Source organism: Lepidothrix coronata, unplaced genomic scaffold, assembly GCF_001604755.1.
Source record: "Lepidothrix coronata isolate B3197 unplaced genomic scaffold, Lepidothrix_coronata-1.0 Scaffold119, whole genome shotgun sequence".
Lineage (NCBI taxonomy): Eukaryota > Metazoa > Chordata > Aves > Passeriformes > Pipridae > Lepidothrix > Lepidothrix coronata.
Window position 1 is genome coordinate 2775681 of NW_016690299.1, and position 25221 is coordinate 2800901.

The window sequence follows — 25221 nt, forward strand, 5'->3', positions numbered from 1 at the left end:
AGTGTCACTGCTCTGCACATACATTCAGAAAAATAAAAGGGCCACATCACGTGGACGTTTCCAAAATGACAAAATCAGGGAAGAACGAATGTGGCCAGGAATAAACAAGGAAGCAGAGTTACCCAGCGTGTTTCCTTTGCCAGAAGTGTGACCTTGTCTCTGCTGGGAAATGGTCATTCGTGAAAAGGGAACCTTGGCTACGTCCAACAGATGCTTAGAGGTGGAAGGGGATGAGGAGACAGAGGGGTTGGAATGAGATGGTCTTTAAGGTCCCTTCCAACCTAAACCATTCTGTGATTCCATGATTTTGTGAAGGAAGGATCTTGCAAACCCCCTGTGAGGAGGAGCGGTACCAGTGGCAGTGGGTTCAGAGGTGTTGGAGGCACGTAATGTGCTGGAGGGAATAACAAGCAACTGCATTCCTCCTTTTTGGGCTTTTCTTCTGAAACATCATTGTTAAGGAAGAGCTGCAGACAGGGAATTTCAAGGCCCAGGTGAAGTGGAAGGGTGACAGAGGCCAAAGAGGGGCTGCCCACACCAGGTCAGAGCACGCTGCGCTCGGACAATTTGAGGAAACAGAGCTTTTGTTTACACGGAGATTTGGGGGAATTTCTTTACTTCTGGAGAGCTGGGAGCTCAGCCCTGCTGCTTTTCCAGCTCCAACCACCCAGTGAAGGCACAGGGCAGAGTTCCATGGCTGGTCACCCTGGGAAGAGCCAGTCCGACCGGCTTGCCCGCAGCCCTGGAGCAGCCAAGCAGGAACACCAGCAGGAACAGCAGCTGCTTTCAACAACTGCCCATAAGAGTTTAGAAACCAAAAAAAAAGGTCAAAAAAAAAAGGGAGGGGGGGACCAAAACTAATTGAATAAACCCACGACAGGGAAGTAGCCGCTCAGCTTCACCGCTGATTTCCCGAGGATGCCCATTAAGTCATTTCATGGGAAAAGTATCCTGGTTTCCACCAAGCAGGGGCAGAAGGACCGGCGGGCTGGAAGCAGCGCTGCGGGCAGGTCTGGTAGGTATCATCCCTGTCCCGATGGAAGCGGCCGCGCGTTTCGGCACCTTATTTGGCTATTGCTGCCCGTGCGGAGCGAGGACTCGCTGCAAACAGTGGGAAGAGCCCTGGGGATGCTTGGCTGCCTCTGACGCAAGAGCCCCGCCGGTACATTTTTGACCTTGCTTTGCCTCTCGGCCGGGCGCTGGAGATCACGGTGCCTCTCCCTCCACACACCCACCGGCCGAGGGAAGGAGCCCCCGGGGATGGAAAGGGCAGGGGAAGCGGCTTCCCCGTCCTCAGGGAAAGAGAAAAAGAGAAACGAGCGGGTTTAAGGGCAGAAGGAACCGGCAGCCTCCGCTCACGGCTGCAATCAGCTGTACTAAAAGGTTACTCGCTCGGCGGAGCCGTATCCAATTGCATCAGCTGGGAACCTCGTCCAACACGCCGGGCTGAGAGTAACCCTTTCTATTTATTGCCCTATTGTTTGACGCTGGAGGAACACGGAGATACCATCTGGGAAAGCTTTGTTGTCGCAGACCGGCTTTCCCCTGCGCTCCAAAGTCACCCTCTAAGTTACACTCCAGCTCCCAAGTTCGGGAGGATGGAATGGGGGCTATGCTGACAGGGATTGAGGCCCCAGGAGGATTTGAGGGGGGAGGTCCGTCCTCCCGCTGTTCAGGGCAGCAGTCACCCAATCTCCTTCTGGCAGCATCAGCCTCGCTAACCCAAATCCTTGGATAAAACCTGTTTTAGTCTGCCTGAAGCAAGTTCAGGAAAGGTTTTATTAGTGCATATGATAAAGGAGAGAAACGTCCCTTTATAAATATCTCCACTATAACAGCAAAGTGAAAAGTGGAAAAACTTTATCCATTGAGGGGGTTTGTTGCCTCCACGGTGCCAAAGCAACCTGGTCTGGTGGAAGGTGTCCCTGACCATGGCAGAGGCTTGGAATTGGATGGTCTTCCAGGTCCCTTCCAACCCAAACCATTCCACGATACTACGTTCCTAAAGCTCCCACTGCCATTCAGTACATGGGATGCGGGAATGGTGCTCATGGAGCTTTGGGCTGGCAGATCCATCCCCGAGGCTGCCAGGGAAGGTACGGCTTTGCCGGGATGTGAATTCCCATCGCCCGGCAGAGTGCGGGACACATCCACCTCAAACCGCAGCCCCTTCCGCGCGTCGGTTTTTCAGGAAGCCCGGTTGCCTGGCGGGATGTGTGTATCACTGGGTGGAGAGCTACAGGAAGCGGATAATATTTTTTTTTTTCCTCCATTTGTGCCGCTTCAGACTCTTTTATTTAAAGACAGTTCCCATTTCCCAGATTCACAGATGATGAGGATGGAGGGAGCCAGCCCATCGCCCGGCCTGGGCACGGACATGGACTACTACACCAAGGTAGGGCTTTGCTGAACGGGAAGGATTTTGCCTATGAATTTGGGGCCAGTGTTAAAAAACACCCTAAAGGGTGCAGAGTGGGCACGGCTGCCATGTGTGTTTGGGACACCAAGGTTCCAGCAGCCCTAATGGATGCTCTCCTGGCTGGCTCCCAAGTTCCCCACTCTGCCTGTCCTGGGATCACTGGCCGTGAGCTGAGCCAGGACAAGTTAAGCCAGGATGAGCCCAGCTGGGATGAGCTGAGCCGAGCTAGGCTGGACAGAGCCGTGCTTGCCAGGCCAAGATGAACCCGGCAGAACCGGGCTGGGATGAGTCGTGCCGGGATGAGCCCAGCCGGGATGAGCCGAGGCAAGCCAAGCTAGGCTGGGCAGAGCCGGGCTGTGCCGAGCCGGGCTGAACCGGGCCGGGATGAGCCGAGTCGGGCAGAGTCGGATCGGGCAGAGCCGCGCTGGATAAGCCGGGCCGAGTAAAGCCGAGCCGTGCCGGGCCGGGATGAGCTGAGCCGAGTAGAGCCGAGCCCAGCCGGGCCGGGCAGAGCCGGGCCGGGATGACCCCAGCCGGGCCGCCCCCCGGCGATTCCCGGATGTTGGAGCGGCCCCCGCTTGCTCCGTCCTTCGCTTCCATAAAAGGCCAAGGGGCCCGGCAGCGCGGGACGCGTTTTTCCTTTAATTATTATCCCCCTCCTCCTCCTCCTCCCTCCCCTCGCTCCCTCCTCCTCCCGCCGCTCCGCCCGCCCTGCTCCTCCCGCGGCGGCCCCGCAGGCAGCGGTGGGGGCGGCGGGAGAGCGGCACCCCCCTCCCGATCCCGCCCCACCGCGCCCCCAGCCCTGCCCCGGGGCGCGGAGCGGGCATTGCCGGGCCGATCCCGATCCCCGATCCCTGATCCCGCTCCCGCTTCGTGCCGGGCGCGGCCGGCGGCGCAGGAGGCCGGGGCCATGGCGCTGGACGGGATCCGCATGCCGGACGGCTGCTACGCCGACGGGACGTGGGAGCTCAGCGTCCATGTCACCGACCTGGGCCGCGACGTCACCCTGCGGGTCACCGGCGAGATCCACATCGGCGGCGTCATGCTGCGCCTCGTCGAGAAGCTCGGTGAGTGCCCCGGGACCCCCCGCCCTGCGCGGCGCCCTGCCCGGCATCTTCCCGGCTCCCAGTGCAGTGCTCCAGTTCCCAGCACTCCCAAGCGCCCTGATTCAGCGCAGTGCTTTAACTCCCAGCACCCTGCTCCAGCTCCCAGCACCCTGTCCAGTGCAGTGCTCCAGCTCCCAGCACCCTGCTCCAGCTCCCAGCACCCTGCCCTGTGCAGTGCTCCAGCTCTCAGCACCCTGCTCCAGCTCCCAGCACCCTGCTCCAGCTCCCAGCACCCTGCTCCAGCTCCCAGCACCCTGCTCCAGCTCCCAACACCCTGCTCCAGCTCCCAACACGCTGCCCTGTGCAGTGCTCCAGCTCCCAGCACCCTGCTCCAATACGCTGCTTTAACTCCCAGCACCCTCTCTCAGTAGTGTGCTTCAACTCCCAGCACACTGCCCCAGTACAGTGCCTGAGCACCCTGCTTTAGCTCCCAGCGCCCTGCCCCAGTACCCTGTCCCAGTACAGTGCTCCAGCACCCTGCTCCAGCACCGTGCTTTGGCTCCCGGTATCCAGCTTTAGCTCTCAGCACGCTGCCCCAGCTTTGTGTTTTAACTCCCAGCTCTCTGTCCCAGTACAGGGCCTGAGCACCCAGCGCTGTGCCCCAGCTCCCAGCACCCTCTCCCAGTACTGTGTTTTGGCTCCCAGCACCCTGCCCCAGCTCCCAGCACCCTCTCCCAGTAGTGTGCATTAGCTCCCAGCACCCAGCCCACCCCAAGTCCCCGCACCCTGCTCTAGCCCCCCATTCCAGCCCCCGGCAGCCCCTCTCCCCCTGCATCCCTTCCAGGCTCCCCCCCTCTCCCCCTGCTCCTCCTCACCGCCTCGGGCCACAACCAGCCAAACTTTAACACCCCGGGGCCTCAGCCCCGTCCACCAGCTGCTTCACACCCAGGATTTTGCACAGAGCTGGGAAACAGCTTCACTTTTGGGATGGGGGTGGGGGGGCGGGTTGTGGGTGCTCTCCAGCTTACGGCAAAACTTAACCCCGAAGTTCCGTGCGAGGAAAAGCGCTTCCGAGGGCCCGCTGTGGCCATGGGGCGATCGGCAGGGGTGACGTGGGCGAGGGGGGGCTTGGGGGACACGGCGGTGTCCGGTGGCTTTGGGCGCACACCTGGACAAAGAGCCCGTTTGTCCGGGGCGCGTGGGAACGAACGTGCGGCCGGACCCGCCGGGATGTGGCGGAGCAGCTTCGGGCGAAAAGAAAAGCGGGGAGCTCCGAAACCTCCTCCCCCCCACACCTTGTCTCTTTATCGGCGCTTTATGGCTCGGGCGTGTTTACTCAGCGGTGCAGCCCGGGCTGATGGCTGTAATTGCTCAAATAAAATATTAATTGCGAGGTCCCGCGCGTGCCTGCGGCCGTGGGAGTAGCGGAGCTGTCAGCTGCGCCGGCAGGTCCCGCTCCGCTGCTCCTGTGGCTTCTTCCCCCATCTCCCCCCCGCCCCCGTGCTTAGGTTTTGATTTATTAATTATCTGAAGTTGCAGGAAGGAAGAGACGGATATAAATACGCTCCTTTCGAGAGGAAGCGAGCGCTTGCATCAAAGAGTCTCGTGCTGGAGTTGGTCTGAACTCTCCAAAAAGTTGATTTTATTTTAGTGTTTTTACTTCAGTGCTGGAGCTGCAGAAAGTTTTGCTGGAGTTGAGCGCTCGGGAGGAAAGAAACACGCAAAACAAACGAGCTTTCTAGAAATGATAAAAAATCCACCCATGAATGAACAAGTGATGCTCCCCTTGGTGTGGAGCCTTGTGGGGGTGTCGGGAGACGCCAAAGCAGAGGGAAAGCCAGGCATGTGCACGGGGCCGGAGCCCAGCAGGGACCTAAATTAGCTCCTGACGTAATGCATCCCCCCCCAAATGTTTGCCCGGATCCTCTCCACTTGTTAAATTAGGGATTGTATTAGAGGGAAGGAATGCAGCAGCCGCAGCGCCGGGGGAGAGGGGATGGTGCTCCCCGGGGGGCTCAGCCCCAACGCTCCCCTCCCCGGGATGGTCAAGACCTGTGGATATTCCAGCTGTTGCCTTCCCGTTCCCCTTGCCTTTTGTCGCCCAGCCAAGCTATACGTATTTAGTTCCTTTTAGTCTTCCTGCGTGTCAGCTCTTCCAGCCCTCTCATTATTTTTATGGCTCTTCTTTGAGCTCCTGCCAGTTTATCGGGGTCGGGTTTTAGCAGAGCAGGGTGGGATGGGACTCACTCCTCGTCCTCCCGTGCTCCTCAATGCCTTCCTTCATCCAGCCTCTGCGCTGCCTCGTCTCCAGATAAATTAATTTTGCAATTTTTCCACGTTGAAACCCTTCCCCTGCATTTTTAACCTGTTCCTCCCCGCCGTTCCTCTGTCCCTTCCTTATTTTAACAATTCCCAGCGTTAAAAAAATTACGTCTTGCCAAGCAGATTTTTTTCTGTGAGTTTTAAGGAAATTTCCTAAAAATAAAGCTGCCTTGCAGTTCTGGGTTTCCCTGTGAGATCTCCTATGAACTTAAACGTTGCAGGGGGAGGAGGGAAGGGAGTCTGTGCCTTGGGCAGGGGCTTGCCTGCTCCACCTCTTAGGACAAATCCTGAAGGTTTTGTGCTGCCAGAGGGCAGGGAAAGGAGATTCCTGTGGCCTGCCTGGAGTTTCACTGAAGTTTTGGACATTGCTGGGAATTTGCAGCCAGTCTCTGGTTGTAGGATGCTGGTAGAAGCTCTTCAGCCATTAGTGAGCAGGGGGGAAAATACCTCCCCTCCTCCCAGCAGCAAGGAGAGCTTGGAAAAAGGAAAAAAAAAATCTAGATTTACATCAGTATTTTCTGATGCTTGTAGGATTGCAGTAAATACCTCTTTGCCTTGGGGAGAGTTGGGATGAAACAGGAACACAGCAAAGTCTCTCCTCCTTAATTGTGAGGCTGCAGGTATCCATAAATCCTATGGACTCGGTCCTTGCCTGCGCAGAGCGGCTGCGGTCGGATTGTTTGGGAATAGGCAATTAAAATCTGTCTCTAATGCAGGCAGGGATTGGAAAAAGCCCAAGCAGCAGATAGGGATTCTGGTTACTCAAGTGAATTGCAATGACCTGTTGGCTCCCCTGTTATTCATCACCCGCTGGATTAAGCCACTTCGTTAATTGAGCCGTGCCAAGTTCTTGGCAAAGTCATCCCTGAAAAATAGGGAAAAAACTGCTGAGGTTTGAAGAGCAGTAGCACTCCAGTTGCTCCACATGGGTTGGGGTCTGTACTGGAAACACCCTGGTGTTCACCCAGGGTTTTTTAGGAATTTTGCCACTATTGACTTAAAAACAAAAAAAAAAAAAAATGAAGCTTAAAATCACTGGGAGCAAAGGAAGGAAGGAAGTGAACGCAGCTTATTGTTGTTGTCAACTTAAGGCTGTTTTAAACACATGGAAGAAAAAAAATCCTGCTGTTTCTAAATGTGCTCGGGAGGAGCTCTGTGGGATATATGGAATTCTGTGGGATATATGGGTTTGGGGGATGCTCTGTATGGTCGTGGGAATAAAAGAATAACTGACAGAAACAGGGCAGGGGGGACAAATGGTGTCTGGCAGAGGAGCAGCTTAAGACGGATGACCTAAATGTGCACTGAGCAGATTCAGAAGGTCTGTGGATGGAAGTTTTGTGATGGAAATGCGGATTTCTCTCCAGGATTCTTCTACAGGCAGTGTAGGGGCGGCAGCCAGCTCCAGTTCTGGGGGCTTGCTGGGAGCACTGGGAGAGGACTGAGCACCTTTAGGGGTTTGTACCTGAGGAAAAGAGATAAGTGAATGAAAAAAGCCCAGCTAGGTTTAGAATTAGAGCAGTCCTTCTGACCAAAAGGTGTTTGGGAGGTGCTGCCCTGTGACATGGTGACATCTGTATTTTATTGAGGTGGGGTGGGCAGGAGGGCTGACATGGATCCAAAACAAACCCTCAGCCCTGAAAGAGAGTGACTGATAATGGCAGGCAGTGATGACATCTAAGGCCTTGGGTTTTTTGTGAATCACAGCTTGGATAAGGGTTTGGGCAACTGGTTTAACTCCACTGTTCCCTTTGGCAGCTCCTCCGCTATCTCTTTTCCATCACTTGGGAGAGGGTGGGATGTCACCTGAGGACTGGCACAGGAGTTGTCCCATGCAAAGTGTTTTGTTTGTAGCACTTTAAGCTCTTTCTTTTTGTAGTTTTAGTCTGCAAATGTGTCTGGGATTCACCTCAGGGGCTCTTTTCACCATCAAATGGACTTTGCTCTGTTATCTTTCAGGGATTTCAGCTCTACTCCTGGCAAGATCAATTATGAATATTAGTGTTCTTCTCCCTGTGAAGTCTCCTTTCCTTAATGGACCCCTGAAAGGGTTATGAATAAAACACCAACAAAGTGCAGCGTCATTGATTTGCCCGGGTTTGTGTTTGAGGTTTTGCAGTGCTTATAAACACTACAAGCCCTCGTGAGAGTTGCTGGGGAAATTCTTTGCCTTTAAACTGGAATGAACCCTTTGCAACAGCTTAAGGCTATGAGAGAGAAATTCAGAGTCCTTGTCCCAGCTCATTTCTGTTGTAAACCCAAGGCAGGATGAGGCTGCAGGGCTTGTCTTGCAGGTGGCTTGCTCCTTGTGCTTTGGACTTTGCTGGAATGCTGCATCCAGCTCTGGGGTCCTCAGCACAGGAAGGACATGGACCTGTTGGAGCAAGTCCAGAGGAGGCCACAAAGGTGCTCCGAGGGCTGGAGCCAGACTGGGAGAGCTGGGGGTGTTCACCTGGAGAAGAGAAGGATCTGGGGAGACCTGAGAGCCCCTTCCAGGGCCTAAAGGGGCTCCAAGAGAACTGGAGAGGGACTTGGGACAAGGGTCTGGAGGGACAGGATAAGGGGGAATGGCTTCCCACTGTCAGAGGGCAGGGTTAGATGGGATACTGGGAAGAAATTCCTGGCTATGAGGGTGGTGAGGCCCTGGCACAGGTTGCCCAGAGAAGCTCTGGCTGCCCCATCCTTGGAAGTGTTCAAGGCCAGCTTGGATGGGGCTTGGAGCAACCTGGTCTAGTGGAAGGTGTCCCTGCCCATGGCAGGGGACTGGAATGAGATGGTCTTTAAGGTCCCTTCCAAGCCAAACCATTCCATGATTGTGTGATCATAGCCACGCTTTCCAAAATTACTGATCTGATCATCAGTACTTGGTGCCAGGCCTGTGACTGGGGCCTTCCTCTGGTCGGTGCTGCCACGGTGGCACCTGAGCACCTTCCCCTGCGAGCTCTGCAGCTGCTCGTCTGTCCACTGGTTGTCAGATGAGACGAGAGGGACGTTTCCCTTCAAAATCAGCACTCTTGTCACTCCTCAGTGTTGCTTTTCAGGCACGAGATGTTCACGAGAGGGCTCTGAGGGCCCTCCAGCCCGCCGGGAGCTGTTTGTGTTCCCTCACGCTGGGTGGTGAGAGCTCGTCTGGAATAACGTGATAAATGGTGGTGGTGTCTGCTGCTGAGGGTGGCTCAGGCTGCTGTGCTTTGGGCAGGCAGGACTCCTCTGATGCTTCACACTGACCCCACTCCAGATTTCCCTGGAAAACTCCTTTCCAAGCTTTCGAACAGCAAAACTTAGGCTGCCAGCGGGAGGTGGGATGGAGAGGGATCTGACACTCTGCTGAGCACCAAAGTCCTCCTACTTCAGAAGCAGGCAGGATTCTGGGCCATTTTGAGTTGGAATTGGTACCCTGGAAGCTGCTGGATGCTGCCCAGCAGGGATGCTCCCAGCAGAGTTGCTCCCACTTCAGCAGCACCCTCAGGGAGACCTGCAAACGTGCCCTGCATTTCCATACTGGCACTTGATTAATACCTTTTCTAGTGGGCTGTGCTGAATCCTGATCGTCCAAATAACACATTTTTAGTGACATTTAGTGACATGCCAGTGCCTGTTAACACACACTCTGGCCATTCACATTGATCCATGTGGGGCCGACTCGTTTCTTTACGTCCAGCTTTGGACCCCAGGAAGCCTCTTGGTAGTAGGCTCACACCAAATTGCAAGATCATGGCTCAAATAATGTCTTCTTTGTGAGCCTAAGTGGAATATTCAGCTGAACTGCCAAAGACCAGCGGAATTTGGGGTGGGGGGAGGCAAGAGCCATATAGAGGCAGCTCCACGCTGCAGTCACGGCAATTAATATTTACACTCAGAGCGGTGATGACTCTGAAAGAGCAAAAAAAAAATAAATTAGATTTTGTTTTATTTTTTTTTTATTATTCTGTCACTATGTAGTGATATGTTTCTGATTTGGCTTGAAAGAGCCCGGCCAAAGACACAGATCCCGCTCGGAGGGGAAGGAGAGCGGGGTGGGAGGCGGCGGCGGCGTTCCCGCGGATACCAGAGCCTGGGTTTGTCATACCACAGACAGGAAATTGTTGGGTTTGCTGCTCCCACCCAGCCCAAATCAGTAGTTTCCTCTTCCAGCTCCCTCAGGTTTCGATTTGACACAAGGCACGCGGGGAAGCTGTGTCCACGTCACTCTGAGGGAGCTAAAAACCATGGAAATCATCACATTCACACACTTCCCTTTTTTTTTTCCTGTTCCTTTCGTTTTCCCTACTGTTCTCCATCAGGGCTTGTGTTGCAAGCATCTTGATGTGTCTGTCTCAACCATGTAAAAACTCAAATTGTATTCAAAATAGAATCCCTGGAAGTGTTCAAAGCCAGGTTGGACGGGGCTTGGAGCAACTTGTTCTAGTGGAAGGTGTCCCTGCCCATGGCAGGGGGTTGGAATGAGCTGATCTTTAAGGTCCCTTCCAACCCAAACCATCCTGAGACTACATGATTCAGCAAACCAGGTACCTGGATTTTAACCCTTGGTCTTTGATGGGATTAAAAAAAAAAAAGGATAACTACATGGAATTGTGGATGTGGGGAGTGTTTGCTGAGTTGGGAAAGGCAGGAGGGAGTATTTGCACTGCAAACTTTGGTTGTTTCAACATCACAGGTGACACCGACACCGCCAGCTCCTGGTTTGGGTGTTTGGGGGATTTTTTTTAGTGGTGATTTTTCTCACAGACAAGGGGAAGGAAGGAGATTTACAGCCCTGGTGGAGCTCTTGGCACTTCAGCCCAGCATCCAACCCTGAGGTTGGGGGGAAGAGTCTTGTAGTCCTAAAACATCTTAGAGAAGCTGCATTTCTTTGTTCTCGTTCTGAAATGTGAATTAACTGATCACTTAGGAAGGGGCAGAGAAACAAAATCAAGGAAAACTCATCTGGTGGGATTTGGTTCTGAACATTCTCAGTGGTTTTCAGGGTTTTTCAGGTGTATAATTTGGAAAAATACTGAGAACCCCAAATTCCAGCTGAACAGAGAAATGATGAGGTTGAGCAGAGTTGCTGTAACTTAGTTTTCTTACCCAGTTTTGCTTTTGACACATTGGTCTTGTTGTCCAGGCCAGGGTTTCCACCAGGTAGAACTGATGGGACAGGGGATAAGAAGTGCCCAGAAAACCAAAAGAAGGCCTTTTTGGTTTATTTTTTATTTTTGGAGAACTGCTCTCCTCAGTTTTTCTTGCACTCACCCATTTCCCAGCGAGGTTACAACACCTCTGGGTGCAGCTCTGTGGCCAGTCAGGTATGAACCTCCTCTGGGAGCTGTGTGCAGGGCACATCCCTGTGTCAGCACTGATCCTTCTCTTCCAGACCAGGTGGGATCTTAGAGACCCCTGGTTTCTGGCAAAACGTGGCTGAATTTGGCCAGCAGGCTGAGAATAGCACATAAAAACAAAGCCTGATTAAACCTTCCCCTTGATAACCTCAGCTGATTTTTAGCTTGCAGAACAGCTTGACAGCAACCCAAAAATCCATCTTGCCAATTACTGCATTTTAAATCTCTTCCCAGCCCATTATACGTGCTTGTTTGGTGGTTGTTTTCTCTATTTCCCCCTCCTCCCTGCAGGCAGATGTACTTTTGGAAGGGTTAATTGCTGAAACTCCAAACTCAATTAGAAAGTCTGTTCTTCATGAAATTGCCTGGAAGGAGCTCTGTCGCCGTCTTGCTCAGCTTCCCTTCCTCGGTGATGCTGCACAGAGCTTTGCTTGACACCATGTCCAGCTCCAGGGCATCTGCAGCAGGAATTGTCCCCACTGCCATCCCTCATGTCCTGCCCTGCAGCTTTAGTGCCTGGGCTTGGGCTGAGGTAGACCCAAGGTCAAGCTTAGATGTTTTTTAAAAGCCTTTGAAAGTGTGTTGTGTTTGTCAGTGAGCTTGGGCCAACAGGCAGAAACTAAAAATGATCACGGAATGACAGACTGGTTTGGGTTGGAAGGGATCTTAAAGATCATCCAATTCCACCCCCTGCCATGGGCAGGGACACCTTCCACTAGCCCAGGTTGCTCCAAACCCTGGCCAACCTGGCCTTGGACACTTCCAGGGATCCAGGGGCAGCCACAGCTTCTCTGGGCAACCTGTGCCAGTGCCCTCTTCTTGAGACCACAATCCCATCTGGATCTGCGGGAGAGGGACCAACACTGGCTCACAGGTTTGGGATGGAAATGATGCTGCCCCAGGCATCCTGAGGGATCCTGAGGGCTCAAACCCTCACTTTCCAGGGGATTAAGCTTTAACCAGAGATTAAACATTGTTAAGGCACTTGGGGATTTGCCTGGTGAGAGTCTGGGAATTCAGATTGCCCATGGTTCTCCTTTGTCTGCCTTATGCATCCATCCTGATACAAGTTGTCCTCTGGCTCCCATACTGGGAATGATGTCTTCTTGGCAGGGACCAGCTGCCTGTGGCACATTCCTTGGGGATGAGTCAGGACTGCAGTCTGCTGTCACCGTCACCCTGGGACACTTGTCCTTCTTGGAGAGGGAAGGAAGCCTGATCCAGGGTTGGAGGGTGAGGGAGGCTGGGCTGGTTGTCAAGGCAGATGAGTGCTCCCTGGGGAAGTGGTTTTCCTTCCTTCCTTCCTTCCTTCCTCTGCTGCTGCATTTGTGTCCAATGCTTCCGATTTTGTGCTAGATGAATCATGGAAACCACCTTCCTTAATTGAGTTTTCTGCCATTTCTCATGATTCCATGGAGGCTGGAGCAGCCAGTGAAAGGGAGTGGGGAGGGAACAGTCAGTAAAATCAGGTTGTAAAGATCCTGCTTCAAAAAAATTAAATTAAAAAAAATAATAATCCACCTTTGCTTTCGTTTATTCCCTTCCGTAGAAAAACGAGCAATCCAAATTTCTCTTGGGTGCTGGTGCAGGGATTTAAAGGACTTCTGCACTGGCAAAGACCCTCCTGAGCCCATCAGTGCTGGGGGTATTGGGGAGCTGAGGTGACCCCAGCTTTCGACTCCTCTGGAGAGTTTCCTGGCATTCCAGCTGGGTTCAGCATCGCTGGAAAACTTCTCTTCCTGCTCAGGGGTTTAAACAGGGTTGGGTATGGCTGTGCAAGCATTTAAATGGAGCATAAAGCTACCAAATATCTGAACAGCTAAAAATTACAGGGAAAATTTTACAGGAAATCTTGATGCCCCATCCCTGGAAGTGTTCCAGGCCTGGTTGGACGGGGCTTGGAGCAACGTGGCCTAGTGGAAGGTGTCCCTGCCCATGGCAGGGGGTGGAATGAGATGGGCTTTTAAAGTCCCTTCCAACCCAAAGCATTCTGGGATTCCATGATATATGTATAATAAATGTATTTGTTTTACACCTGTGGTATCCCACAAACACAAAAAGGGGATTTTGCTGTTCTTCCCACAGGTCAGTGGATGTTCAGGGCGAAGGTGCTGGTGGGTGAGACCAGCATGAGATAAATCATTTCAGCCTGAGGAGGAGATACTCGTGTTTCAATACTCACAGTGCAAGGAGTAGATTCTGTGGGGGCACCTTAATGAATTAAACCTCCAAGTTAGTAAATTCAATCCAAGTTAGGAAATTTTCAAGTGCCGGTTGAGTCATCCTGTTACCACTGAAAAGAGCTTCCTTCCTAGAGTTTACTTTAGAAAAATGGTAACTTTCAGGCCTGTTGGGATTCGCTCTTTTCCCTGATGCCTGTGTGTGGACCTGGCTCTGGAAGAGATGCTCCAAAGCTTGGTATCCCATGGGTTGAACATCTCAAGCACAGCCCTGCCCTGGCAGGGGCAGCATTTCGGGGATATTTGGGTTTGATGTGTCAGCTCTTCAGTGCCTCAGTTCCCACCCCTGCCTCATCACAACGTGGACTTTCCATTGCCAACGTCACTTAGAATCCCAATAAAAGGCCACTTCTTTTCCCGGCACGTCCCCTCATTAGCAGGAGACGCTCCGTAATTCTTCTGAGCAAGGACACATGGAACATCCACATGCAGCATTGCATCCCAATGTGCTCGCTCAGTGTCCTCCACGGGCTTTTTTTCTCCCCCTCCTCCTTTTTTTCCTTGCTCTTGAATCACTCTCTGGGACAACACGGGGCCTTTGACGTCAGGACTCACGGCGACGATCCATGAACGTGTTCCCTGGCACGCCGGGACGAGAGGGAGGTCTCCTGCACCGGGTCGTGCTCATGGAATCACAGCGTTGGGAACAAGGTGCCTTTTGTCCATGGCTTTTTTTTTTTTTTTTTTTAATAAGTCAAACCATTTTTCATGCAAGAAACATTCTTCTTAAATTTGAATTCCAGCACAGGTCCGCCCTGTTTTGGACTCCTCCGTGGGGGTGTGTGTAGATGTTCTCCTGAACGTTTTGTTTTCCTGAAAATAGAGTAGGATAAGATTTTTTGCACGGGCAGATAAGGATAGGAAAAAGGGGGAGTGGTTTTAAACTGAAAGAGGGGAGATTTTTTCATTTCTGTTGTAAACACAAGGCAGGATGAGGCTGCAGGACTTGTCTTGCAGGTAATTTGCTCCTTGTGCTTTGGACTTTGCTGGAATGCTGCATCCAGCTCTGGGGTCGTCAGCACAGGAAGGACATGGACCTGTTGGAGCAAGTCCAGGGGAAACCACAAAGATGCTCTGAGGGCTGGAGCCCCTCTGCTCTGGAGCCAGACTGGGAGAGCTGGGGGTGTTCACCTGGAGAAGGAAAGGCTCCAGGGAGACCTGAGAGCCCCTTCCAGTGCCTAAAGGGGCTCCAGGAGAGCTGGAGAGGGAGTTTGAACAAGGGATGGAGTGACAGGACAAGGGGGAATGGCTTCAAAATACCAGAGCACAGGATTAGATGGGTTATTGGAAAGAAATTCTGGCTGGGAGGGTGGTGAGGCCCTGGCACAGGTTGGCCAGAGAAGCTGTGGCTGCCCCTGGATCCCTGGGTGTGTCCAAGGCCAGGCTGGACAGGGCTTGGAGCAACCTGGTCTAGTGGAAAGTCCCCCCTGCCCATGGCAGGGGGTGGAACTGGATGATCTTTAAGGTCCCTTCCATCCCAAACCATTCCATGGTTCTATGAAAACAGTGGTGATAGTTTCCCATGGTGGCAGCTACAGGAGAATTTGAGGTTCCACTTTGTGTTTCTCCATGGATAAAAGCCCTTCTGCAGGTGGTTTCTGCAGATTGGCTGCTGTGGATTGTATTTTCCACAGCATGGAAGTGTCACATCCATATGGGAGGTGCCATTAAAACCCCTCTTAACTCCCATTAGCACCGGGAGCATCAGCTTGTCGTGACTACAGCTTTATTACACCAGTCTGATAATAATTTTATAGGCTGTTTATCGCCCTGCTTCAAAGTATCATTTTTCAAGAGTCTTGACCAGGGGCTGGGAGGATTTTTGTTCCGTTTTGAACTTTGCTCTGCAGTTAAATCCCCTCTGGGGGATGGAGGGGTCTCTGCTCCGGTGCACTCCATACCCCAAAAGACTCATATTTTCATTAAATTGCAGATTCTGCCCCGAGACAGAGACTGGCACCCAGCAAAACACATCAGCAATTCTGTTGGACTCGAGATAAATGAAAATAGCTCTGGTTTAACATTTTTTTTCTCTGTAATTATCGTGGAAGGAGTGGCTTTGGCATGTTTAAAGGAATCTGGGTTTCCAGAGGTCAGTGGGAGCAGCAAGAAGGCTGAAGGGAGCCTTCCTTGGGAGCAGTAGGTTCAGCTGTAGAGATGTGTGTGTGTGTATGTGTGTGTACATATGCATTTATAAAATATACAGTTATATAAAATAAATATATGGACAAATATGTATAAAAATAATTTTTTTTTTAGATATAAATGTAATGAAAAGTCTTCAGCGTCTTTGGGACCCTCATCAACTCTCTTGGCTATGGGGCTGTCTCTTGGCAGGGCCAGGAGTTGGACTTGATGATCCTTCTGGATCCCTAGATCCCTGCCAACATGGGATATCCCTTCCCTTCCCAAACCTTCCCAAACCTTCCCTCACCCCTGTTTTCCCTTCCCTTTTCCCTCTTCTCTATTCTTGCCCTCCCCCAGCACCACTGTTCTGCTCCATGCACCAAATTAGCCACTTTTTGGCACTTCTGAATGTTTTGGGAATATTTGCCGTATTCTCTGATTTCGTTGGTGCTGTGAAGCTGTGCCTTCATCCCTCCTGGACACATGGAAAAGGAAAACCCACCAGAGGAGGTTCTCTGCAGTGATTTTTGGTGGTTGGTTTCTCTTTTTTCACTTGTAGTCCTAATTTTCTCTCCTTTTCAAGTTTTTTAATTTTTTTTTTCCTTGTTTTCCATGCATGGTGGCCATGCACTGCATCCTGAGGGAACAGGAGATGGAGGAGAGGGTCCATCCCATCCCTGAGCTCACCCAGGGCACTTCCCAGATATTTCTGGCTGGAAGTCTCTTCTTTCAAGGACTTTTCTTCCCCCTCCAGCTTCCCAGGAGGGGCTCGGATCCAGCCAACACCCATCCTCTGGCTTGGAGAGCTCCTGGCAACTCCTTGGAGCTGGGAGTGCTGGATTAAGGTGTTATCAGCAGGAATTTGAGCTTAAAGGTACTTTAACACCCCTCTTGAGCTGTCAGCTGCCTGCACTCGGGGGGTTGTCCACGTCTGTATTTTTTCAGTTAAATGTGGATTTCGTATTAATTTTAAAATTAAAAAATAACAAATATTAATGCCAACCACTTTTTTTTTAATTATTATTTTCCTATAAAAACCCTTGGGCAGTTTCAGCCCCTCTGCACCAAACTCATTGAAAAGCTGGAAATGTTTGGGTTGTTGTTTTTTTTTTTTCCTAGGTAGATTATCGGGTAAAAATTCACTTTTTGCAGGAAGAAATGCCTGGCTTGTGAGTTATTTTGAGTCCTTGCACTGTATCTTGGATATATAGCATTTATATATGTGTATATATCTGTGTATGTGACGTATATATGCACATTTATTTTATATATGCATATATTTTCTGTGTTTATATATTATGTGTGCATATAATTTGGTTTTGTCTATATTATATATGCACATATATTATATATATGTGTATATATGGTGGAAATGTATATATGTGTGTGTTTACATGCCTAATATTTAAATATAAACATATCTTTATATTATGTATTATGTAATTATGTGACATATAATAATACATTACTTATAATTATAATATATAATATATGACATATATATAGTGTATCTAATATAATATGCACTTATAACATGTATTTTATGTTATATTTATATATATAAATATTAGGCATATAAACATGCATATATACACATAAAATATATAATATAATAATATTTATATAAATATAAATATAAATATATATATATAAAAATAAAAATTTGAGGGATGGTGTAATGGAAAGCCATTTTTCCATGTCAGCTTCCCAAGTTTTTACTAGACCAGAGCAGGGATGATCCTCATTAAACCCACCTCTGGTGCTCACACATCATTTGGAAAGAGCCAGGACCAGCTAATTCAGCTCCTATGGAAAAACACCCAGTGGGATGGATGGCCTTTGGTTCTGCCACGTTTTGTTCTGGAGGAGGAGGATCCTTTTGGATTGCTCCTGTGGGAATGCTGAAGGCTTGAATCCTGTTGCTCTAAAAGCCATCATTTATAATTAAGGAATGAGCTGAAACCTCTGCTGTGGCTGCATCCACTGCTGCTCCGAAGGTGGAGAGTATTGCAGGCAAACCAGCTTCAGCTGCAAATCTTTTGTCTCCAAAAATCCATCAGAAATCCGTGATCCAGCCCAGGCAGGCCTGCAGAATTCCCTCAGTACCCACTCAGGCTTATGCAGGAGATTTTTAGTACTCTGTCTCCAATGTTAATGTGGTGGAGGGTGTTGGTAGGCTCTTTGCTCTCCTGTGGATTTAATCCTGGATGTGTGTGTGAAAAGGAATCTGGTCCTACCCTGCAGAAGCCTTTCCCGAAGGTGGAGACCACCCCTGCCCTCCAGATATCCATCCGGTGGGGTTTAACTGCGCACTGGGGATGGGGAAAAAAAGAGATTTATTCGGTGTATCAGGGCTCCGTTGTCCTGAGTGCAGGGAAGGAGAGCCCATCTGCAGTAGGGGATATCCCAAAATAACAAGGAAAATACAGTGTTTATACAACGCTGGAGACTTGTATACTACTGCTGCCGAGTCCTAAGCTCGCCCGGAGAGCTGCCAAGTGTCGGGAGTGCTCCTGGAGGAAGGAGCTGCAGTAGCTGCTGGAGCAGCAGAGCAGAAAAGGGACTTTTAAAAACCATGGATTGGCAGAGGGGAAAGCATTTGGAGCTCTGGCTCCTGGGATAAATGGGATAAATGGGCTATCAGACAGGGCGGATGGGGCTGCCTCGGTTTCCTTTGCCCTTCGCCCAAATTCAGCTTTGTTGCTTGAGTGGAGGTTGTGGGGGGGGGGGTCCCTGTGAATTAAAATCCACTCCATGTGCATCTCAATTAAGGCTGATTTTCTGCCTTAATTGAGATGTGAATTCTTGAGTTGTAGATGTGAATTTAGTGGTTGCTGTGGGAATTAAGAATGCTGGACAAGCTGGTGGGATGTGACTGCGGCAAGGTGCCGGCACGGGTTGAAAGCTAAGGATGTGTCTGGTTTAAAACACTTTATTGAGCAGTCTTTCACTCCTTCTCGTAATGTTCTGCCCTCACAGAGGTCTCTGCAGCCTTCTGTGGGATTTTAAGATGCCTCTTGCATTCCCAGGACCATCTGAATGGCTTTCCAAGGGGAACAGCTCCGTGGGGTTTGTGGTACAAAATGTCCTGAACATCACTCATGCCATGTCTCTGCCTCTTGGCACGGTTCTGGGAGGCAAATGCAAAACCAGGTTCTTCCTGGGAAAAAAAAAAAAAATCACAGCTGTGTTTCCCAGCCCTCCCGGGCTCCCAGGAGCCGAGGTTTCAGTTCAGGCTGCACGGGAAGGTGGGGGAAGCAGGGAGCAGGGATTATTTTTGATGCCAGGAAGGAAATGCCGTGCTTCCCTTTCCCTGCTGGGATTGGGCTCCTGGAACTCCCTGTCCCCAGCCCATGCTCCAGCTGGTGCTGTGTCAGCTCCAGCTTCCACATCCCTGCTGCCTTCACCTGGCAGATTCCTTGCCTGGAAGGGGAGCAGCAGCAGCAGTGATTTGTTGTGACCCTTACACAAGTGTGCAGCTCATTTAATAGAATCATGGAATGGTTTGGGTTGGAAGGGACCTTCAAGACCATCTCATTTCACCCCGTGCCATGGGCAGGGATACCTTCCACTATCACAGGTTGCTCCAAGCCCCGTCCAGCCTGGACTTGAACACTTCAGGGATCCAGGGGCAGCCACAGCTTCTCTGGGCAACCTGTGCCAGGGCCTCCCCACCCTCACAGCCAAGAATTCCTTCCCAATATCCCATCTAACCCTGCCCTCTGGCAGTTTGAAGCCATTCCCCCTTGTCCTGTTACTCCAGGCCCTTGTGAATTGTCTCCCTCCATCCTTCTTGTAGCTCCTTTCAGGTACTGGAAGGTCACCCCCAAAGCCTCTTTTCCAGGCTCAACAGTCCCAATTCCCTCAAAGTTTTCTCGTAGGAGAGGTGCTCCATCCCTCTGATCACCTTGGTGGCCTCCTCTGGACTTGCTCCAGCAGGACCATGTCCATCACATTTAGCAGCTCAGAGGAACTTCTGGATTTACAGGCAAAGATTTTCAGCCTGGCTTTGGACTTGTACAACCCTTCAAATTTGAAGTCTGTGTTCTCTAAAGTGATTTTGCAGTGCTTGGAGCCCTTACCTGAGCCCTGATGAATATGAAATGGCCAGCTGATGAATTGGTAATAGTTGATAAATATGAATAAGTTGATCAGTATGATGAGGTGATAAATATGAAGTGGCCAATGACTGACAGCAGTAGATGGGAAAAGCCTGAGCTGAAATAACAAGCCTTGCCATAAAACTGTAACCCCCACAAATCAGTAACTCGCGGATTGGGACCCTGGTGAAGATTTGTAGACCTTTAATCAGATTTAACCAGGCTCCTGGCATTCCCTGGTGTGCAAGGATTGCTCCAAGCAATCCTGGATCCCTGGCAGAGCACCGAAGGTTCTTTTCAGCATGTTAAACTCAACCCCATGAGGCAGCTGCTAAACATTTGCCAACCTCTTTTATATATAACTACCCCGTGGGACAGGCACAGACCTTTACCTTCCTGGCTGTAACCAACATCTCACTGTTAATTCAAAGTGTTAATTACTCTCAGGCCCGAAGAAGATGCTTTGTGCCATGGGCTGAAAGGTTAATCTGCAGCATAAACCCAAACCCCTTCTGTCAGGCATAAACATTAGTGATTCAAAACATCTTTTTTCTTTCCTCCCCCCGATTTTCAGTGCCAATTGGTTCAGCTTTCAGTAGGGCAGAAGTTGGACTTCATTACCAGAGTCCACTGTAATGATTTCTCGGATTTTTCTCCGAGTAGCCAAGGCTTGTGCAAGTTTGCATGCTTTTCTATATTTGGTTTTGTTTAATTTGATTGTACAAAGCTGTTGAAAAGCCCAGCTGAACGTTTCCACTGTCTGGAGTCGTGATCATGCCATTAAACCAGGAGTTCAAAGAAAAAAAAAGAACAGCTCCTGCTGGGTTTTCTCAGTGACCCCGAGCTCAAGATCCCATTTTTAGATAGGGACAGAAAAAAGTTCACTTATCATGTTGTTCTCATCTCAGTTAAGTTCAAACTTGGCTTATAGGGATAGCCTTCACCATCACAGAATCATAGAATATCCCAACTTGGAAGGAACCCACAGGGATCATCCAGTCCAACTCCTGGCCCTGCACAGGACACGCCAACAATCCCACCGTGATGTCAGTGCTGGAGTGTGTTCCTTGGTGGTGTGTCTGCTGGGACTTTGCCCTTGGATTCTTCGGGATTTGCTCCTGGCTTTCTGGCTGGTGCCCTGCACGAACATCACTCCTGAAGGATGGAGGCAGGAGCTCTTGGAATAAATGTCAGCTGGTGGTGTTAATTTAGGTTAAACTGATGTTTCATGTTGGAAATCCAGGATCACAGGCGGATCTGGAGTTGAATACTGAACTATTGTATTAATTTTAATAATTATATATTAAATATAATATTTAACCTGGAGCTTTAACCTGGAAAGTGCTTCTTTTTTGTTACGAAAATTCAGATAATCCACAAGCTCAAAACTCACTGGTAACTCTTACCATTTCCAATATTGAGTGCAGAAGTGACCCTGTAACTTGTCTGCAGCCTCTTGAGGTTCTCCTGTGCTTGCCTGGATGACATCCTTGTTTTTTCCTTTGAAATGAGAGTTTTGGCTGGTGCCATGGACGCTGACATGTTCCCTGGTCAGTATTTTTGGGTGTGGAGGGTTTAGGCTAAGCAGAGCTTTGCAAAATGCTGGATCATTCATTTCCTTTCCTTCTCTCTCTCTTGTGTGGTCAGGGGATGCTGCATCATCAGTGGTTGTTAGAGTGGGAGATGCTCTGCAGGAATGGCACGGGGCCGTTGGGAGAGCAGGGCAGGTGTTAGCAAAGAACATTCCAGGTGTTAGGGAAAACAATGCACAGTGTCTGTCTTTTGGAGTTATCACCATGCTTTGTTTCCCCAAATGGTTCCTGACTTGGAGGTGACCTTCAAAGACCCCATGGTTCCATCCCTCCATCCATTCCCTCCTTCCGTCTCCTGGAAGGAGACGTGGCTGTTGGGTTTTGCACTGTTGTTCCTTTGGGAGGTAACTCTTAGTTTCATTTGGGAATTTTCCAGGGTCTCTTTGTAGAATCTGAAAGTCTTGGGAGAAAATACGGAGTTTCTATTGAATTGTCCTTGCAAACCTCCTCCTAGTTCTGCTTTCCATGTGTGCCGAGGTGGCTGGGCTCACCTTTGGATAACACAGGTGTCCTGGATGGTGGGGAGGGGGAAAACCCTAGAATTGAGAGTTAACCCAAAAAACTGTGCAAAATCCCTCCTGGGGAAATTGTCAGGTCGCTTATGACCCCTTGGCTTCATGTTCCAGCCATGATCACTGTTGGGCTGAGTGATCCATGGACAGTTGTGTTCATCCTTATTCCCCTTGGCTTCTTCCCTGCTTTTATATCCGTGGTGGCTTCAAAATAGCATTGAGTACAAGCAGTCATTTGTGTCTGAAAGGGGCTGTTGGAGTTTTTTGGGTCGATAGTTGCCTCTCAGTTAAACACATTTAAACTTCTTTTGTCCTTTGAAGGCTAATTCTGGTCCCGCTTTTAACCGGGAAAAATGGCTCCTTTGTTCCAGATGTCAAGAAGGACTGGTCGGATCACGCGCTGTGGTGGGAAAAGAAGAAAACTTGGCTCCTTAAAACGCACTGGACGTTGGATAAATACGGGATACAGGCGGATGCCAAGCTCCAGTTCACCCCTCAGCACAAGCTGCTCCGCCTGCAGCTGCCCAACATGAAGTACGTCAAGGTGAAAGTCAACTTCTCCGACAGGGTCTTCAAGGCTGTTTCTGACATCTGCAAGACGTTCAGTAAGTGCTGCAAAACGCTCATGGGGAGGTTGGCGTTTGGTTTGGCTCCTGCCTCTCCTTCAGTGCACGGGCTTGTCCCATAAATTCCCTAAATCGTCGGTGTTTTCGGGTTTCAGACACCCACCAGTCACTTGGGCATCAACCAGCCTGGGTGTCCACTCTTTTTCCCTTCCAGATCTGCCATTCTCTGTGCAAATACTTAAATAGCAGGACCAATTGAACCAAAAACTTGCAAAGAATATATTTTTTTGTGCTGATTTCTCTTCCATAGCAAGGCTGTCCTCGGTTTTGTCACAGGCAAGGCAGTAGCAGCTCTACTTGATGTTAAAGCTGCTGGTGTTGGGTCGTAATTTTTTTCCCTGCAAATTTATGTGCTGGATGAAAAGCAAACCCTGAAATGGGAAACCTGCCAACCCTGTGGGTTTTCTTCTAGTGGAAAAATCACATTAGGGATTAAGTGATGATGCTTCACTGTAAAACTGTCTGGTGGAGGGAAGGAACCGAGTCTTGCTGTCTCCTCCCTGACTCCTCTTCACCTTCTTTTCCGTGTTGAGGAGAAGCCCAGAAGAAAGGAGGGGTCATTTTCTGCCAGGTACACAGGGCTTGAATCAATCTGCTGCTTTAATGCATCGCTTTTTACCCACCTCCACAAACTCCTCATCCCAAAATCTGGTGTTTCTTCCTCCCCACCAAAACAAAAAAACCCAACGAGGAGACGGTAATTCCACCTTGAGGAACTCCGGTGCTCGGGGCTGGAGTCCTCCCTTCCGAAAGGAGCCTGCAACCCAACCTGGGCTGTAGTAAATCTATTTCTGCCCTCAGAAGGCAGCTGAGGTTACTCTTGGCTGACCCAGTTGTTTGGTAAGGCAGGAAGAGCTCGGCAGTACGTGCGGTGTCCGGTGCATCCGTGGTTCGGTCGGTATTTATAGCTGCTTACGAATCTTCGCTGTTTCTTTCCTGGTTCTTTTGGTGTTTTTTAAAACATAAATATTGGGCAGTCTCTCCTTAAAATAGAAAAGGCTTAGCCAGCATTATTTCCGAGTGGATTTGGCTTTTCCCCCTGTGTCCCACTGGCCTTTTTGATGTCGTGCTAGACAGGGAGGTCACTTGGTCGCTGCCGAATCTCTCCAGCAGTGAGTCATGTCAGGAAATTCTGATATGTTTAATCACAGAACAGAAGATCTGTCACTGATGCTGCTGAGCACTCAGAGCCTTACATCGACCTCAAGCAGCTTTTTCTTCAGCTCTCGGTGTATTTATGAACAAACCAGCAAAATTATCCTAATATTTAAAGATCTGGAAGGGGGAAAAGCTGCTGGGATAGTGGCAGCCCAGCCGTGGTAGAAGGTCTCTGAGCAGGCAGCAGGAACACATCCATCAAGGATGGTCCTGACTTTCCTTCCCTGGCATCCGACATACTGAAATTAACGTTCCTGATTTTCAGGAAAGCAGGATTTTTACTGGAAATTTCACCTTCCTTTCAGTGACTCTTACCAGCCTGAGCTATTTGAGGAAGGCAGAAACTACATGGCCAAATACAGTGATTTAATCTTGTTAAGCCATGGCCTTTGTGTTTACTTGGAGTCAGATGTTCAGCAGAGCTACTGGGAAGGTGGTGACATCAGCTCAGCATCAGCTTGAGGGAAGATGGGATTGGGATGTGGGGAGGCAGCACTGCTGGAGCTGGAGGGGCTGGGAATACTCTTCCCTGGACCACAAAGGATACCTGTACAGATATATAATATATAGGTGTTCAAATACCACTGTAGATGTACAGATACTATTATTTATAGTATATCTAATCTATTTTAACTTTTATATATCTAATATACATAATATAAAAGTGTAAATTATATATTAGGAATAAATTCTTCCCATTGAGGGTGGTGAGGCCCTGGCATAGATTGCCCAGAGAAGCTGTGGCTGCCCCATCCCTGGAAGTGTTCCAGGCCAGGTTGGCCAGGGCTTGGAGCAACCTGGGCTAGTGGAAGGTGTCCCTGCCCATGGCAGGGGGTGGAATGAGATGGGCTTTAAGGTCCCTTCCAACCCAGGCCATTCAATGGTTCTGTGATTCTCCTTTTTTCCCTTCCCAGTTCATCATGCCCTGATTTATTCCATGACCTTCCCCTGCCCTCTGCAGCACCCCTGCACGAGTTGGCTGCAGAGAGCTCTCATACCCCATATTAATCAAGCTAATTGTCTTCCCAAGGAAAACTGAGTAGATATATCAAGGTGGAAGGGAACAGCAATGATCCCAGCACAGTCCTTGTGTCTGCAGCTCCCTTGATTTCTGAATTTGGGGCCCAGGGACAGAGCTGTACCTGTGAATTGCTTGTATTTTGGCTGTACCTGTTTGCTGTCGTTGCCCCCAGATCACTTAATTACACACCTCAGTAATTTTAGCATAAAGCATCATTAATGAGTAATTGAAGCAATTCCTGGTGTTGCCAGGACTCTGGCTGGTTGTGTTTATAAAATCCTCGAGGCACAAGCAGGAACACACGTGGGTGGATTATTTAGGGTCGTCCTTTGCTTATATTCCCTTGAAATCGTACCCAAAGGTGTCACCCTTGCAGTGCGGGGTTGATTTTTGAAGAGAAGTCTCTGTTCTTGTGCAGAGGGAAGTTATTCCAAAGGGCAGCTCCCTGTGGCTCCCAGGAGGCAGCCCCGAGGTGTCTGTGGGAAGATGCCGGAGCCACTCGCACATCCCTCACTTTCTTGGAGGTCGTGTGAAGCCGGAAAAACCCCAGTCTCATTCCCAGTGGCTGGATTGCAGCCCCTCCATTCCCACAGCAACCAGTCGGGAGGGTTAACGGCATGGATTGAACCCTGCCTGTGGCAGGAGCAGGCAGGAGGAGAGGAGGGGAGCGGGTTTTGGATGGGATGGGCAGCCCTCATCCAAGGGGTGGCCTGGAATCCTGCCCGGGAGCAGCTGCT

At 50.1% G+C, this 25221-nt stretch overlaps 1 protein-coding gene across 1 annotated transcript in view; it reads left to right on the forward strand.

Moving 5' to 3' along the window:
• Positions 1-3317: 3317 nt before the first annotated feature.
• FERMT2 (fermitin family member 2) overlaps positions 3318-25221 on the forward strand; it is a 50160-nt gene continuing 28256 nt past the window's right edge. The window contains exons 1-2 of the mRNA XM_017825444.1: positions 3318-3486; positions 22051-22284. Of these exons, the coding sequence (XP_017680933.1) occupies positions 3330-3486; positions 22051-22284 (391 nt within the window). The 5' untranslated portion in view covers positions 3318-3329. The remainder of the gene's footprint in view (positions 3487-22050; positions 22285-25221) is intronic.